We start from the raw sequence: 18,027 nt of genomic DNA on the forward strand, positions 1-18,027 counted from the left end.
GAAGCATGCCTGCCTCTTACTCAGAGGCCCCGGCTTCGATTTCCGGCCAGGTCAGGGAATTTTACCTGGACCTGAGGGCTGGTTCGAGGTCCACTCAGAATACGTGACAAGAATTGAGAAGCTATCTGACGGTGAGATGGCGGCCCTTGTCTAGAAAGCCAAGAATAACGGCCGAGAGGATTCATCGTGCTGACCACACGACACCTGGTAATATGCAGGTCTTAGGGCTGAGCAGCGGTGCTTGGTAGGCCAAGGCCCGTCAAGTGCTGTAGTGCAATGGTTTTTTTATATAGTAGATCAATCATGGGAAGCACAGTGGAAGAGAACGTTAAAGCATAGCCTACCACACGAAACTCTAACTTATAAGAAATGTTCAGAATACTTGGTGTGAAAGTGGAAAACAACTGAAAACCATCTTCGGGGCTGCCGACAGTGTGATATTAACCCACTATCTCCCGAATGTAAGCTGACAGCTACCTCACCAAAACGCCGTAGCCACTTTCTCGGTAGAAGTAGTTTTAGGGACGTGGATAACCTAGTGTTGTAAACCAAAAGTAAAATGTGTTTGCGAAAGCGCAATGAGAATTCAGTATTGCAAGGAACGTCTACCGCACGTATCTTAACACGATGGGTCACTTGGCTTCAAGCTGTTAGCTTCTACACTGAACATTTTGAAGCTGCTGAGTAAGTTATATATTCATCTTCGGCGGACAGGATTACAAAACTACGGACAACAGACCTTCTACTTCAGGAATCCATAACCAGTGTGAAGAATGCTAAATTGAAACTTAGTAGTACTATGGCAGGGCAAATCGGCGTCAGAGTTTCTAACAAACCCATGCAGTCCTCGAACGAAATCCACGTTACTCTAATTTTCTATCTGTTTGCAAGGCATTTATGGAGAAGAACATGAATCACCGGCATACAATTATTTCGCCCAAATATGCGCCGGTGATTTCCTGTGAGGCTGAGCGCTCCTTCAAGAGAATGTTATCGGATCAGCCCCAAACCATCACAGTGGAAAACATGGTGGGACACAATGCTCATTATGATAAAAAAGTGCCGTTGAAATTCCGTTACTTAATAGGGATTTTAAGGATGAATTCTGTAACAATTTTATTTATGGTTATTTATTGTTAGAAATAGCCTCCGTGGCTCAGGCGGTAGCGCGCCGGCCTCTCGCCACTGGGTTCCGTGGTTCAAATCCCGGTCACTCCCTGTGAGATTTGTACTGGACAAAGCGGAGGCGGGACAGGAGTTTCTCCGGGTACTCCGGTTTTCCCTGTCACCTTTCATTCCAGCAACACTCTCCATTACCATTTCATTTCATCTGCCATTCATTAATCATTGCCCCAGAGGAGAGCGACAGGCTTCGGCAGCCGGCACAGTTCATATCCTCGCCACTAGATGGGGGATTCATTCATTCCATTCCTGACCCGGTCTAATGACTGGAAACAGGCTGTGGATTTTCATCCATTATTGTTAGACATCATCTTTATAATATGGTACTGCATACGACAAGGAATAACTCCAGAAAGCACCCCATATTAAAACATGCAATTCCATATATAATTGTTATGGTGTGCTTTGTCAGATTTAGGCAGCTTATAACTGAACGAAGTACATACAAATAAATATAATGTTTATTCATTTTCAGGATATGAGGTTAACAGGAAATGAGCTACAGCAATAAATTCTGTATCATACTCCGGGAATGACATTGCGTACAATATATATTTTGAAGTACAGCGAAAACTCGTTAATCTTGACTAAATTCCGGTGCGTGGAGGAGGTGATAAGTTGACCGGATTAAGTTAAGTACGATTAACTGAAATACCAGGCAAGAACAGTTTAAACAGCATTAAAGCTCCATTTTGGGCAAAGAAAACACTTATGTTATGGTACATTTAAAGGGCATAGGCCTAGAAAAGGTATTCATAACGTTATGGCGACTTAAAAATATGAGAACGCAGGCTGAACTCGCTGAATGTATATGCCTAACTTTAACAGAATTTCCGTAGCAGCTTGAATTTCCGTTCCTTTGACTTCCTGTTCACTGAAGCACAGTTGTGTAAATCACATGTCAGCAACTGCCATGTCAGGGTTTGCTCTGCGGATTTTCCCATTCGCTTCATTTCAATTGTTTTGTTTTAGCGGTAATGTTAACAGTTCACGTTCGTTCTTAATATCGGAGACAGCCTGTATGTTTTTTGATTCTGTACTCAGCATAGATATTAGGCACGTATGCACCCTTTTCCAGTATTTTCTATGATTGCTAATCTTTCGAGAATAAAATGACTCTTGTGCTTGTGGTTTTGTCCATCAATAGGTTTACTGAATGACATAACGATAAGACATTAAGTTTCAGTAAAATACAGTACTGTACTGTACAAGAACGAGATGTGTGTAAAGAAACAGTTTAACAACTGATTGCAGTGTGTATCCGTAACAATGGAAACCACTATATTTCTCGATGGTTAAAATGTCAATGTTTTGTCGAGAAAGAGCTTAGGGAATTGGCTAGATCATTAACCCTAGAATTACCAAGACTTTTTTGATAACATGTTTTACCAAGCATGGGTAAAAGTGCCCATACTTTTATTTCGTAATTATGGCTATATATTTAAAGTCAGGTTACTCTGTCAATGGAACCCAATTAATTCTCACATATAATTAATGTGATGAAAATGAGCTCAGAGTAAAATAGAACAATTAAATTATTGCCAATAATGTTCGTAGTCATAGTTGCACATTATTCACTCTGGAAGTTCATAGTCAGTAGGAAACTTTTCACATTGACCTGGTATACACAAAAAATTAGACAGTCAATATTTTTTTAATATATAGATGGCGGCCACAGTTCACAGATATAACTTTTGTTTTAGTGATAGCCTATTCTCTCTTTCTCGCTGGTTACTCCCCTCCTCAATGCAAACATGGCATCTTGTTTTTTGCATTAGCTCCTCATCTCTCTTCCCCTTCTTTGCCGGCGGTTTCTTCCCAATAATTTCTTCAGTGACAGAAACTATGGCTTGCTGGAGTACACAAAATAATAACGCAACTACAATAAGCTTCACTGATACAGAAATGAACATTTTTAAGTCAGAGGTTTGTCACATGAAATTCAAAGCTTCAAGTGTTACCAACAAAGAGCAAAACGCGCCCACATGCAGGATATCTGAATTCATTTTATAATTTTCCAGTTCTTCATAGCTCTTAAGTAGAATTGAAGGTAATTGATAAAAAGAAGAAAATATAAAGATATCTCAGTGTCCTATATATATTGATTATGGAAAAACGTATGGGCGCTTTCTGAACAAGCTTGGTAATTCTATATAGTGTTAAATGTGCGCAACTGAGGAAGTGGGTAATTTCTAGCATCCAGCCGGCCAAAAATAATATTTTCAACCCTTGTCTTTGGTGCGCATTTTCTGTGAGTCGTGTTTATAAGACTCTTGGGTACAGTAATTCAGTATTGAAAAGTCGCGCTGTATGATTATCTAATCTCACCGAAGGCCTAAAGTGGCTCTCCTCCGTTAGGGCATCATATTCTGGCGAGACGAGCGCGCAGTTATTATTATGTGAGGGCTCAGTAAAGACGTCAGAACTAAATATTTCTTTAGATTGCAATGTGATTATATTAGATGAAGGTATGTATTTTTATACAGTATGTAGCATTTTCTGAAAATTACTATATTGATGTCCGAAATATGCACTTAAAAATTCAGGTACACGGTGTCCAAGCGCTATCTAATTATACAAATTTGAGCTGACTTTCAAAATGGATTGCCTTTGATTTCCGCAATGAAAGTCTTTTGGATGAGTTATCTATACTTTCATGAATAGAAAACCGTGACTTTTTGCTGCGACCAGGCGCGACCATGAGAGTAATTAATTTTTTTCAGAAGCTATGTACTCTGTAACCCGGAGGTCGGTTTTCGAGCTGTTGAGGAACAGCAGGGAATATAAGCGGAACGATGATATTGCGAATGTTGTAAATGAACATTTAGGCTTTTGAGGATAGTTTAGAGGATATATCCAAGTCAATAAGGAAATCTGTCAGTATTTTGTGTGCTAAAATTCGATCACGCTGGACAAAATATAGTAGAAAAAGGGACAAATATCTGAAGTAAAATAAAAGTTGGTTCGAGCAGAGAATGAGCCTTGCAGAAGGACGTGCATCACAACAATATCAGGATGAGCCTGCCAGTACTATAGCTCATTCCATGTTAAGAAAACAGTATTGCTCTTATAACAACAGGGTTGCCATATCGAACGGCCCCGCTGAACGCCATCACGGGAAAACGGCGGCACATAAATTTGTGATATTCAGTGTGTAAGTTCAAGACAAAAGGCTGATTAAACGAAGCTATAAATTACTTTTATGAACTGAAGGGGACGTGGGGTTTACAGGGGCCACTTTTGGTTTGTACAGAATCAGAGGTAAACTACGGCACATACGAGGTAATAAACCTCAGCACTGAAATATAAGGCCAATTGCGAGAGAAAATAGACAAATAATTTTATGGAATTGAGGGGCGGGTGATGTATTTAATTGCATTTAATAAATTTATCCAGACAATAAAAGCTAGAAAACAGACGCAGTGAATAAATACTGCAAATGACTACAAAAGATCACAGTATTAATGTTAAAGAAATAAATGCCACACGTAGGCTTATCGCATAACTCTCATTCAACACAATACATTTACGCACTGATTTAAAGCCTAAAATACACATCGCAATAAATAAATACTGTAGATGACTTCACTACAGAAGTTCAGGGAGGAAACGCGTCTATTGGTTGATATCCGAAGCAATGTGCTGGCAATTCCAATGATGGAAACCGCTAGAAGATTCTTCAGAGAGGCTTCCACTTCTGCGGATATTACTGGAGTAGATATAAATTTAATAAACTATCTACGTGCCATCGTAGAAACTCTTTCGTGTGGGTATGCCATTGATAAAGTGACATTTGGCATGTACGCAAAGGAAACTATACAATTGTACTTACAAAAGTACAAATCGTACTGCATGCCTGTAACTTAGCACAAACTCTTGATTCATGGCACTGTGTGATACCTATTGGACACCTCTCCGACGAAGCCACCGAGCTATAGCTGCAGTCGCTTAAGTGCGGCCAGTATCCAGTAATCGGGAGATCGTGGGTTCGAGCCCCACTGTCGGCAGCCCTGAAGATGGTTTTCCGTGGTTTCCCATTTTCACACCAGGCAAATGCCGGGGCTGTACCTTACTTAAGGCCACGGACGCGTCCTTCCAATTCCTAGGCCTTTTCTATCCCATCGTCGCCATAAGACCTATCTGTCTCGGTGCGACGTAAAGCAAAAAAAAAAAAAAAAAAAAAAAAAAAAGAGGAAGCCCAGGAGACCAGGAATAAAGATAATAGGAAAACTCCCAGAAAGACACAAATACTGACCTTTTCCATAGGTTGCTTATATCATCGGACCCTTATATTACCAGCTTAGGGAAATCAAGGAGGAGGTAGTTGATTCCGCTTTCACGAGAAGTGCTCAACTTACTGTCTGAGGCTCCTGTATCTGGTTCTGCCGAACGAGATAATGAAAGTGACGATAGCGATTCTGATGTAACTACATCTGATGAATAAATTGCTTGGCAAGTACATGTATTCATGCATCTGTTTTTAAACATTCTAAACAGCATGTCCCACTATTAACATCTATTTAATTTCTTATTTTTTGTTATTTTATTTTGCTTTACGTCGCACCGACACAGATAGGTCTTATGGCGACGATGGGACAGGGAAGGGCTAGGAGTGGGAAGGAAGCGGCCGTGGCCTGAATTAAGGTACAGCCCCAGCATTTGCCTGGTGTGAAAATGGGAAACCACGGAAAACCATCTTCAGGGCTGTCGACAGTGGGGCTCGAACCCACGATCTCCCGAATACTGGATACTGGCCGCAATTAAGCGACTGCAGCTATCGAGCGCGGTATTTAATTTCTTAAAGCTATAACGAGAAATAATTAAAATTACAAATATTACTAATTAATTATATTCCTGGCGTAGTAATTTGTTCTTTGTACTTGATTGACCACACACTTAATTATCTCCAATAATAACAGTTACATACTAAGTTTTATGTAAATCGGACCATTAGTTTCCGAGATACGATTTTTGGCCGGCGAGATTCCTGATATTACGCACTGTGGGCCGTGCGGTTAGGGTCGCACAGCTGTGAGCTTGCAGTCGGCAGTAGTGGTTTCGAATTCCACTGTCCGCAGTCCTGAAGATGGTTTTCCGTGGTTTCCAATTTTCACACGCTCAGGCTGTGCCTTACATAAGTTCATGGCCGTTCCCTTCCCCTTTCAAATTTCACTGTCGCCGTAAGCCCTATCTATGCTGGTTCGACGAAAAGCAAGTTGTAAACGTGTCCAGTAATGTTTCAGTTCACGGATTTCGTGAATATTATGTGAATGTAATGAACGTTGGTGTGGTGTAGGGGTAGAGTGTCTGCCGCTTATTGGGAAGCCGCGGGTTCGATTTCCGGGAAAGTCAGGTATTTTTACTTGGATCTGAGAGCTGGTTCAAGGTCAATTTTGCCTACGCGATTACTGAATAGAATCAGATAGATTACAATGTACACAGATTACGAGAGCTTCCTTTTTAATTCGTTGGAAATTTCATCCACCATAAAGCCTACCTTAAGATCATTTTCAGTTATGTACAGTACTCAGTGCATTTCCTTCTACTTTCAGTAGCTAAATGACCACAGATGCCAGTACATGCATGGTGAGAATGGAACATACGCCCTATAGATAAATTATTTGCTTCCTGCAAATGAGCGAAGGCAGATAAGCCTATCATTGGGACGGTTGAATTTTGCGATTTGATACGCTGTTCAGGCCAGAGCAAAGTGTAGATTCCACCGAAGTCCCAGTCTCATCCATGGCTGTGACAATATGGAAGCTGCTGGGGTATGGGCGGTGCTGAGTAATGACATTTGGGGCACAACTAGTGTCTGAGTGTTATGAAAGGTGTTGCTCATAGGATCAGTCGTGCTGCAGTGGCACCTTCTGGTCCAGTGAGGAAAGCAATGGCAAACTACCTCACTCCTCATCTTGCCTAGTACGCCTCATCTGGGTTCTGCCATTGGTTTTTGCAGTTTCCCTATAACTGCATAGCCTTCGGTGGTGCTATTTGAGGATCCAACCAGCCCTCGGCTGATGACCTAACAGACAGTTCTAAATATACGACATGTTTTGTATGGCTTTTTCTGCTATTTCATATTTAAATGATCAAGTGTTTCCTGTTTTGCAACCGGTAAAATATCACTATTTTGCCATGAGCTGCTGATTGTTTTTGACAATTTATTCTTCCAATTGACTGCTCTTTCTTATCTTTTGTTTCACCATATTCTTTGACCCTACCTTTACACAATTCCACCTAATTCCACACGTTTTGTTGTCTCAACCCCTATAGTTCCTAAAGATTTACAAATTGTTCATCCTAGCCCATTCGTAAGTTTTATTTTATCTAGCCACTGATCCTGTGTCCAGTAATTAAGGAAATAATTAACATTATCTTCTTTCAATTTTGCTTTTTTCAGGTCATCACTTTTTGTAGCTGCTGGAGAAATGATTTCCGCTTCGTTGCAGGGAAAAGTACTTACATTACTGGTGTTTGTTCCGGCTGTATTTCCACACGTACCCGATTGATCGCTGTCTTTTAGCTTGCCTTCCTTGTTGCAGATTATCCAATTATCCATTTCGAGTGGTGACTGAAAACTGGAGGTAAAATCATATGATGACACACTCGGAAACTACAAAATTCCTATTAAAACCGCCGTTAGTTTAACTTAAATAAAGCTTACGTATTCCATTGGCTGAGACAATATTTTTTTTGTTTTTGCTACTTTGCTTTACGTCGCACCGACACAGATATGTCTTATGGCGACGATGGCCTAGGAATTGGAAGGAAGCGGCCGTGGCCTTAATTAAGGTACAGCCCCGGCATTTGCCTGGTGTGAAAATGGGAAACCACGGAAAACCATCTTCAGGGCTGCCGACAGTGGGGCTCGAACCCACTATCTCCCGATTACTGGATACTGGCCGCACTTAAGCGACTGCAGCTATCGAGCTCGGTGAGAGAGACATTATTCTTAAGTACTGTGTTTTCATAGGGTGATGACTAATGATATAATAAGAATTTCCTGGCATATTTTGTAGCGTGCGTGTGTGCGTGTCTGTCTGCGTGTTGCGTTCTTAACTACTTGCTTACAACAACAGAAAACAGTCGCGAATACTTGGTGTAAACATCTGACCTGCCCATGTAATAAAACCGACCCAAGCTCGGCTATGGGGTGGGATGGCAGCAATAATTTACGACACAACAATACAATATATCCTCCAAACTGTACGTGATATTCTACAAGTGTCAGAGAAGAATGTTGAAGGTGAAAATGTGTAGATCGAACCACGAATGAAGAGATACTGAATCGAATTAGAGAGAGGAGAACGATGTGGCAAAATTTAAGCAGAAGAAGCGATACAATGATAGGACACATTTTAAGACACCCAGAATTTCTTCACTTAGTTTTCGAGGGAAGTGTAAGCGGTAAGAATGGTAAAGGAAGAACACGGCATGAATATGGCAAACAGATGTAAGTATGCAGTAGTTACTCAGACACGAAAACGTTAGCACAGTATAGGATGGCATGTAGTGCTGCATCACATCAGTCTATTAACTGAAGACCCAAATTACAACAAGTTAAGCTACACCGTTTGTACTTTGCCGAATGGGAATTAGCACTTTCAATGATAAACCAACAATAAACAATCAATACATATTTCGGAAATGAACATAAATTTTAAAACCAATCCGGAATGGAGCCACTATATCCTAAACACGGCGGGATGAATTTTCTTTCTTTCTTTCTTTCTTTCTTTCTTTCTTTCTTTCTTATTCCGTTTACCCTCCAGGGTTGGTTTTTCCCTCAGACACAGCGAGGGATCCCATCTCTACCGCCTCAAGGGCAGTGTCCTGGAGTTTGAGAATTTGGGTCGGGGATACAGCTGGGCAGGAGGACCAGTAGCTCGCCCAGGTGGCCTTACCTGCTACTCTGAACAGGGGCCTTGCCTGGGGATGGGAGGATAGGAAGGGATAGGCAAGAAAGAGGGAAGGAAGCGGCCGTGGCCTTAAGTTAGATACCATCCCAGCATTTGTCTGGAGAAGAAGTGGGAAACCACGCACCTTTTCGAGGATGGCTGAGGTGGGAATCGAAATCTCCTCTACTCAGGTGACCTCCCGAGTCTGAGTGGACCCCGTTCCAGCCCTCGTACCACTTTTCAAATTTTGTGGCGGAGCCGGGAATCGAACCGGGCCTCCTGGGGTGGCAGCTAAACATACTAACCGCTACACCACTGAGGCGGACTCGGAGTGATTTTGATGATGATGATTCTTGTTGTTTAAAGGGGCCTAACATCTAACGTCATCGGGCCCCGGGATGATTTTAAGACATTTAAAAAGAACCGGGATATCATCCCACCGCATCCCGCCCCCCGTCATGCACTGAATAGATATAGGCTAATTATATGCATAGAGCCTCCACAATAGAATGGAATTTACACAAAAAAGAAATACTCGGCGTTTTCGATATGACTCATTGAGACAATAATAAATGCAACAAAAACTGACCTCTGTTAAACGAACGACGCGAGAGACATCTTACAATCTCTGGCTGAATGTCCAGTATCCATGCGACAGGCCGCACGGCGTATGTTGCACTGCAGGTGATATCTGGTGGGCAACTTCTAAAACACTACCTCAAACGTTACCGAAGCGCGCGTCCTCTCTCAGACAAAGCAGTAAGTTTAGTGCAATTTGCCTTGTCTATTGACGAGCCTGCAGTGAACTCTCGCCATCGCTATGTGAACTACAAACCAAACACAGACCAGACCAGACGCCTGGAGTTTTTCACATTAATTTATATGCACGATTTCGCGAAAGAAAGCAACTTCTCACGTTCCTCTGCGAAATAGGAAATTAATATTTGTGAAAGGTAGATGTGTCCCCCTCTGTGGTGTAGTGGTTAGTGTGATTAGCGTTAGTGTCATTGGCTGCCAACGCTGGAGGCCCGGGTTCGATTCCCGACTCTGCCACGAAATTTGAAAAGTGGTACGAGGGCTGGAACGGGGTCCACTCAGCCTCATGAGGTCTACTAAGTAGAGGTGGGTTCGATTCCCACCTCAGCCATCCTGGAAGTGGTTTTCCGTGGTATCCCACTTCTCCTCCAGGCAAATGCCGGGATGGTAGCTAACTTAAGGCCACGGCCACTTCCTACCCTCTTCCTTGTCTATCCCTTCCAATCTTCCCATCCCCCCGCAAGGCTCTGACTCCTGTTCAGCATAGCTGGTGAGGCCGTCTGGGCGAGGTACTGGTTATCCTCCCCAGTTGTATCCCTAGACCCAGAGTCTGAAGCTCCAGGACACTGCCCTTGAGGCGGTAGAGGTAGGATCCCTCGCTGAGTCCGAGGGGAAATCCGACCCTGGAGGGTAAACAGATACGGATGAAGAAGAAAGGTAGATGTAAATAGCGACAATATCAATACTTAATCAATCATGGCTCCTTTATTACACTCGCAATTAAGAAAGTTAATACATTACGTGATAATTACGATGTCGACCTAAATATACATATCTGCATCAACGGATGAACTAAGACCCAAATGGATTTTAGTACAGCACTGACAAAATTTCAGGTGAATATCCAGTGTTTGCAGTGACTAAATTATTTCAGCTTCCTGACCGGGATTTCTTCATTTTGTATCAGGCTGTTTGGACATTTTAAAGCCGGGCAATTTTTTGTGCCTTTTTATTCATAGCCGAAATATTTTCACGGTTCGATGGAATTATATTACTTAGATGAAAGGAATAATTCAGAAGTTCAAATAACACGTCAGCATTCATATTTTTCTAGCAACCAAAACACCAAAAGTTTTTCAAGGGGAGGATCACTTCATCTCCTTTATCGATTCTCTGAACCCTTCAGCAATCTTACCAACATGTCCAAACTTTCAAGTCTGTCCATCGGTGAAGTCGGAACAGATTCTAATAGTTCATATACTTCTACTTCTTCTACTTTATCTGTTTACCCTCCAGGGTAGGCTTTTCCCTCGGACTCAGCGAGGGATCCCACCTCTACCGCCTCAAAGGCAGTGTCCTGGAGCTTCATACTCTGGGTCGGGGGATACAACTGAGATGGATGACCAGTACCTCGCCCAGGGGGCCTCACCTGCTATGCTGAACAGGGGTCTTGCGGGGGGGATGGGAAGATTGGAAGGGATAGACGAGGAAGAGGGAAGGAAGCGGCTGTGGCATTAAGTTAGGTACCATCCCGGCATTTGCCCGGAGGAGAAGTGGGAAACCACGGAAAATCACTTCCAGGATGTCTGAGGTACGAATCGAACCCACCTCTACTCAGTTGACCTCCCGAGGCTTAGTGGACCCCGTTCCAGACCTCTTACCGCTTTTCAAATTTCGTGGCAGAGCCGAGAATCGAACCCGTGCCTCCGGGGGTGGCAGCTAATCACGCTACCACTACACCACAGAGGCGGAATCACATACTTCTACAATTCAATTATTTTCCTTTTCAACTTACAAAATTTCACTGTAAAAATGCGCATGGTTGAGGAAAGAAGCAAAAGATGCAGATCTTAAAAGTCATTCTCAAGGATGCCTCTTATTGGTGAAGGCACGGCTTCCTGCCGCGGTACAAGAAGCATGATTTCAGTGCTAGGAACAATTGCAGGATACTTTTTACTGTTCGATACAAGGCTTGGTGGACCCCGTTCCAGACCTCTTACCGCTTTTCAAATTTCGTGGCAGAGCCGGGAATCGAACCCGTGCCTCCGGGGGTGGCAGCTAATCACGCTACCACTACACTTTTGACTTTTAAATGTTTTAAAAGCTACTGGTAATTTATGTTAACAAATTCTTGGAAAGTTTTAAGTTCCTCTCTGTATACTGCACGGAGATGAATTGTGAAAATATTCATCACAATAGACTCAATAATATTTGCAGGAAGTACGTCAGCTCCGCGTTGCAAACTATTCTGTGGAATATGAGCTGGACATTTTCAACACTTATTATATTTTCATTTAAATCTCCTTTGAGAACAGAATACTTATTTTTCTTCCCCTGCGTGTAAGGCCTCAAAAGTTACCGGTAATTAATATTAGCATTGTCCCCAGCAAATGCAATACATCTACAAATAATTTTGTGAATTTTTAGGTAAGGGTATCTGATATATACATAGGAGGCAATAGTTTCAGATGTTTCATTTGAACATGCTTCTAACTCAGGAACATTTGCCCCAACGCCATTATTTTCGTAAACAAAGTATTAAATGGTAACTGGGAACATGGCAGTGCATCACGATTGCTTTCATCTGTTCCTAAATCAAAGTGTGGACCTTCATCATTAAGAGATTTAGTGATAACGAGAGTGAGGTGAAATAATTTACGAGACCTGTGATGGAAAACCATGAGAAATGCCATTGAAGCTTATATGGCTTGCAGTAGTCTATATACTGAATAATTTGGTTTGAGAAACGACGACAGTCTACCAGATACTGAGCTGATTCTCACTATCCTTCTGTGTTCTGCACTGTTTGCATGTTTTTTCCGAATCACTAACACCTTGTCTATCGTATAGTGCACATTTCTCTTCACTTTCATTACGTCCGTCTGTAAAGCAAGGTACCTGTTTTCTATCTTCTCTCTCCTTCCTGGCTGCGAGGACGACATAATTAAGAGGATGCCATGAGAATAATTTATCTTTAAACTTGGACTTCGTTCGCACTCATACTACCATTTACATTCTCATTATTCCATCCACACAGCTGTAAAGCACCTGGCTGTAATTCTCAATATTCAAGCGGAATCGTTTACTGCGATTTATTCGATTAGGAATAGGTCGTTCTCCGATGCGATCGAGTCTATAAGTCGAGTTCGATACATCGAATGATAGAGTTACTCCTCCAACCACGGAAGTAGCACTGTTATTGACATGGAGGTGTGTGTTTAACGGTTTACGATGGAATAACATTATGTTTTTGGATGCGTTCTGCCTATCATGATGATGATGGTGCTTGGTGTTTAAAGGGGCCTAACATCGAGGTCATTGCCCCCATTCTGCTTAACAAGCCCTCACCGTAACTGGTAAAAAAAGGAAAGAAATGCCTGCCGGACATAATTTAAAAGGATATGAAACCTGACATGCTTGCTGCCATTCCTGATGGATACAGTACTTTTGTATCCATCCCTTGGCACAGGCCAGAGCAAAGTGTAGCTTCCACTGAAGTACCATCCATGGCTGTGACAACATGGAAGCTGCTGGGGTATGGGTTGTGCTGAGTAATGGCATTCAGAGCATGAACGGTGTTGCTCATAGGGTTAGTCGTGCTAAAATAGCACTGTCTGGTCCAGTGAGGAAAGCAATGGCAAACTACATCACTCCTCATCTTGCCTAGTACGCCTCATTTTGGTACTACCATTGGTTTTTGTTGTTTTCCTATAACTGCATAGCCTTTGGTGGTGCTGTTTGAGCATTCAACCAGCCTCTGGGCTGATGACGTAACAGACAGATGAAACCTGACATGTCCGTTCTTTTCCGGATGGTTGTTGAACCCTGTTTATGCACCAGTTCTCCTCTCCATCTCTCTTTCCAAAAGAATATGAATGTTAGGCCTACTAATTATTCAAAAGCCTATCAAAGCCTATACATTCATAATTGTTTTCAGGGGGAAATCGTTTATGGAGTAAGGATGCCACAGTTTCCCCTTAATTCCATTGTGGTAAATCTATTTAAATATGATCAAAAAATTACTTACAAAGTTATGTGAACATATGAACTTTCCATTCCAAGGTTATAATGTTCTATTTATAGTCTACTCTATAGACGTCTGTAAGTACAGTCCCAGGGCAAAGTACGTTACTAGCAGCTGTTTGCCAGGACTAATGTTGGCGATGAGTAACATTCTCTCTGGTAGAATAGACAATAAACAAGTTACATACAACATGGCCGAATATTTTGTAAGAAAATATTGAAGCAATAATACAGGTATTTCTAACACACAGGTTGCATTGTCGCCAAGTCCCTAAGCCAATAAAGCGCAGCGCGCGCCCCGGCTAGTTATGAGGTATGTATTGGAGCGTGCTGCTATCTGGCGCTAACACAAATCTGTAAGGCACGTTGCAGACAACAAGGGGCCGAGATATGAGACGCACCGAACTACTACCGTGCTTGCCGCAACAGTCTCGTAGTGGCCAAGGATCTTGACAGGATCTTGACTAGAGCTTCTCTAGAATTCTCTTCTGTTTGAACTAATCTACGTCGCATTTTCGTCTTGGCGTGCTAAGTGGTTACGATAACCACACTGTACACAATACACATGTGATCCATCGTCTCTCGGTCTTTCAAGTGACTGCAGCAGCTGAGATATTAACATTTCTTGCAGCATTTATAATAAAGCAAACGAGTTACATCTGCAGTCAGTATCACAGGTAGGTTACCTATAACGGTGCTGCAAACCCACAAATGCCGAACTGAACCATTCGTTCCACCAGCGCAGTAAGTGTATCTGACGTACGGTATTCTAACTTACGCAGTCCGAAGTTTATTTCCGTTCAAGCACTCAGATTCCGGTGACAGTTCTCCAATATCAACATTCTGAATAATAGATCTCGACTTTACTCACCTGACGGGACCCAGGCGGTGCTCAAAGCGAACCAGACCTTTGCAGTAGAGGGGCGTAGCGGAGATGCGAACCATGGTGAGGTCATACGGCACATGAGCGTTGTATTCCGTCCACAGAGGAGTAAAGGGAGGATCAAGACTTACAGATGGCTCGAAATGCACTGCTTTTAAGTAAGCTGCCAGAGCAGGATCTGGAACAGAACCATATTTTTTGTTGCGTATTTGTCGAAAATGTGAACAACGGTATAATTCAACAAAATACACTTGCAGCATGTCCCCACAGAAATTTCAGTGCATGCTTGAGTGTTTAGAAATTCATAAAATAAAGAAAATACATAATATGAAAGAAAATCCCGATGTAGATTATAGGAATCAATCGTTTACCGCATGGGTGATATTCATTTAGAAGAAAATTGCATGAATTATGTGCGTAAGCTTATGATAACTTAAAATATTGCCTTCCATCAATTACTTATTTGTGAAGTGCTCTGTTATCAACAGTCATCTACGAAGTGAAATAATAATCATATAGACGCGGCGAAATAGCAATTGGCGGTGTTCTGTAAAAAGTAAGTCAGTTCTCGCACGAAACTGTCTTTACATCGACCTCGCGTTGAGGCGCCAGTGTAGGGGTCTACGATTTCGTCAGGGGCGTTGCTTAACTTAGGGGGTTATGGGTTATTGCGTGTAAAGTCAATAATAGTAGTTTTTTAAGTTTTGAGTATATTAGACTGGTGAGTGGCATATTGCTAAGAATGGTTGGTTTATAACAAACAGGTTTAAAGGTTTTAACTGCTTTTTCTTCTGTATGGAAGTGAAATCAGGGTTGATTCAGGATATCTTGTTGAGAAAACGGACATTCGGGTAGCGAATAATGGCCCTTATAAACAAGTTAAAACAATGACAGGAAGGTATTCGGAATGAGTAGATAAAGGCTAAATTGGAAATAAACTCGTCGGATGAAGCTGGATGTATAAACCGGATTCGGTGGTGGGGTTATGTGAGGTGATGGAGGAAGATTGATCACCTAGGAGAACAATGTACTCTGCCATGGAGTGTAAGAGAAGTAGAGGTGACGAAGATTTAACAAAGTTTCTATAGATTGTTATGCTTTCCAGAGTTCAGTCTGCAAGCCTCTGTGAATTAACTAAGATCTTCCATAATCCTCTATTTGCAACCAACTCCGTGGCTTCGTTTACTTCCGTACCATCCATCTTTAAATAGCCTAATTAACAACCAGTTTCCGAGAGCTTGTCGACGCAAAAACCGATTCTGCCATGCGGTTGTTTTCGTTTGGCGGCCAATTTCAGGGTACCTGACAATTCTTTGAGCGTCTCGGCAACGTTTCCACAATTACCAAATCATATTCGGATCAACCCCTAGAAGCACCTCTGCGAGTGTAACTACACGATTGGCTTCTTTTGACAATAACAGCTTTCCCCGTTACCTGCCTCGATTCGCACGATCAGCCATGACTTGTAAACACCACTCTCCACACACTTCGCACACACTTTGATTTGAGGCACTCTTACCTCTCAACTGACACTCACATTGACACCTTCCAAACATCGTAATTACAGTGGAGCCCTCTGTTATATAAACAGAACATGTTATTGCCGTAAGAGTCCAATTATCCTCCTCAGCATTCGCACAATGTAGTTAGAAACATCTAAGGACGTGAACACATTTCCTTTCTTGGGCAGTACAGATACACTTACTGTATTCACTGAATTATGCCAATTGTTCTCTCCTACTAGCGATGGTGGTGGCAATCACTCTATTTAGGAGAAAGGAAACAAACTGAGTTAGAATCTTCAAAGGATATCCAGTGTATCCAGAAAATAATTGCCTTTCATCTTTACATATTTAGATTAGTTTTGTTGAAATCTGAGCCGGAAATAGGCAGACTTTCATTGATCTAGAAAAAATGCAGATGCTAAATATGAAATTATTGGTGAACATTTCGTTTCAGAATATGGCCGGAAAGAACACAAAATGTCGACATTACCGAGTGAGTTGCTACGCAGTATAATTCATGTAGCTCTAAGTTTGCGTTTAAGATGTATTTGGTTCGACCTCACTGTTGGCTGCATTTAATATGAACTTCAGTGGTTTTCTGTCTTCACACCAGGCAAATGAAGTAAGTCTTTCATATTCCAGCATCACCGAGGGCCTATCTGTGAAATCAGAAAAAAATGATGAGTTGAAAGGTGACATTTCGGGTCGATGACCTGGATATTATGCCCCTTTAAACATCAAGCATCCCAGTGAAAGGTGACAATGAGAACGCCAGGTGGTATTGTTCATGCTAGCCCAAACGTTGACGAGCCAGTTCATGTACGAGCAGTGAGAGTGACGCCGGCATGCGTTATGCATTTCACTCATTACATTTTTACTTTTCTTACAAGTTACTTTCTGACGCACCGACATAGATAGCTCTTATAGCGACGATAGGATAGGAAAGGGCTAGGAGTGGGAAGGAAGAGACCGTGGTGTAATAATGGGATACCATGGAAACCATCTTCAGGGCTGCATATTCGAGCCCACAAACTCCCGAATGCAAGATAACAGGTGCGCGCTCCTAGCTGCATGGCCAACCCACTAAAAATTTTACTTATTACAGCCCAGTATACGACTTTAAAGATATTATTCTAATTCTATTTTCAAAATGATTTTTCAATGATTTTTTAAATTTATTGACGAATTATGAACTACGTTGCTTTAATGTTAGTTCTAATCGTTTATCGGCAATAGTAGGAATGGTAGGAAAGATCATAATATGAAAACACAATTGGAATTCAAGAGAACAAATTGGGGCAAATATTCATTCATATGAAGAGGAATTAGGGAATTAAATAATTTAACAATGGAAATGTTCGATAAATTTCAGTTCTTTGAAATCATTTACGAGATTACTAGGTAAACGACTGATAGGGAACCTGCCACCTGTGCGGTAGTCATAAATTCAGATCGATGATTGATTGATTGATTGATTGATTGATTGATTGATTGATTGATTGATTGATTGATTGATTGATTGATTGATTGACTGTAGTAAGTCCTGTAGTTGTAGTTTGTTCATCGGGAACTTGAATTGCTGCATGTATAATATCATATGCCTTCCATCCGCCGGTGGTAACGATGCAGTATTTTTTCATTTGGCTCAAAGACACAGGCCATATGAAAATGTGGCTTTCACTGAAGTCTCTGTTTCATTTATGGCCATGAGAGTACGGAAGCTACTGAGGTAGTAGTAGTGAAAAGTAATGATATTCGGAGCACGACTATTGTGTCT

The 18,027-nt window shown here is 41.8% G+C and overlaps 1 protein-coding gene and 1 pseudogene across 1 annotated transcript in view; both read right to left on the minus strand.

Annotated features, from left to right (window-relative positions):
* Positions 1–18,027, minus strand: part of LOC136862721 (cadherin-like and PC-esterase domain-containing protein 1) — a 1,291,344-nt gene that overhangs the window by 705,166 nt on the left and 568,151 nt on the right. Inside the window, exon 11 of the mRNA XM_067138943.2 lies at positions 14,734–14,923. Within this exon, the coding sequence (XP_066995044.2) occupies positions 14,734–14,923 (190 nt within the window). The remainder of the gene's footprint in view (positions 1–14,733; positions 14,924–18,027) is intronic.
* LOC136864841 (E3 SUMO-protein ligase KIAA1586-like) lies at positions 6,588–7,744 on the minus strand (annotated as a pseudogene).

Source organism: Anabrus simplex, chromosome 2 (genome assembly GCF_040414725.1).
Source record: "Anabrus simplex isolate iqAnaSimp1 chromosome 2, ASM4041472v1, whole genome shotgun sequence".
Lineage (NCBI taxonomy): Eukaryota > Metazoa > Arthropoda > Insecta > Orthoptera > Tettigoniidae > Anabrus > Anabrus simplex.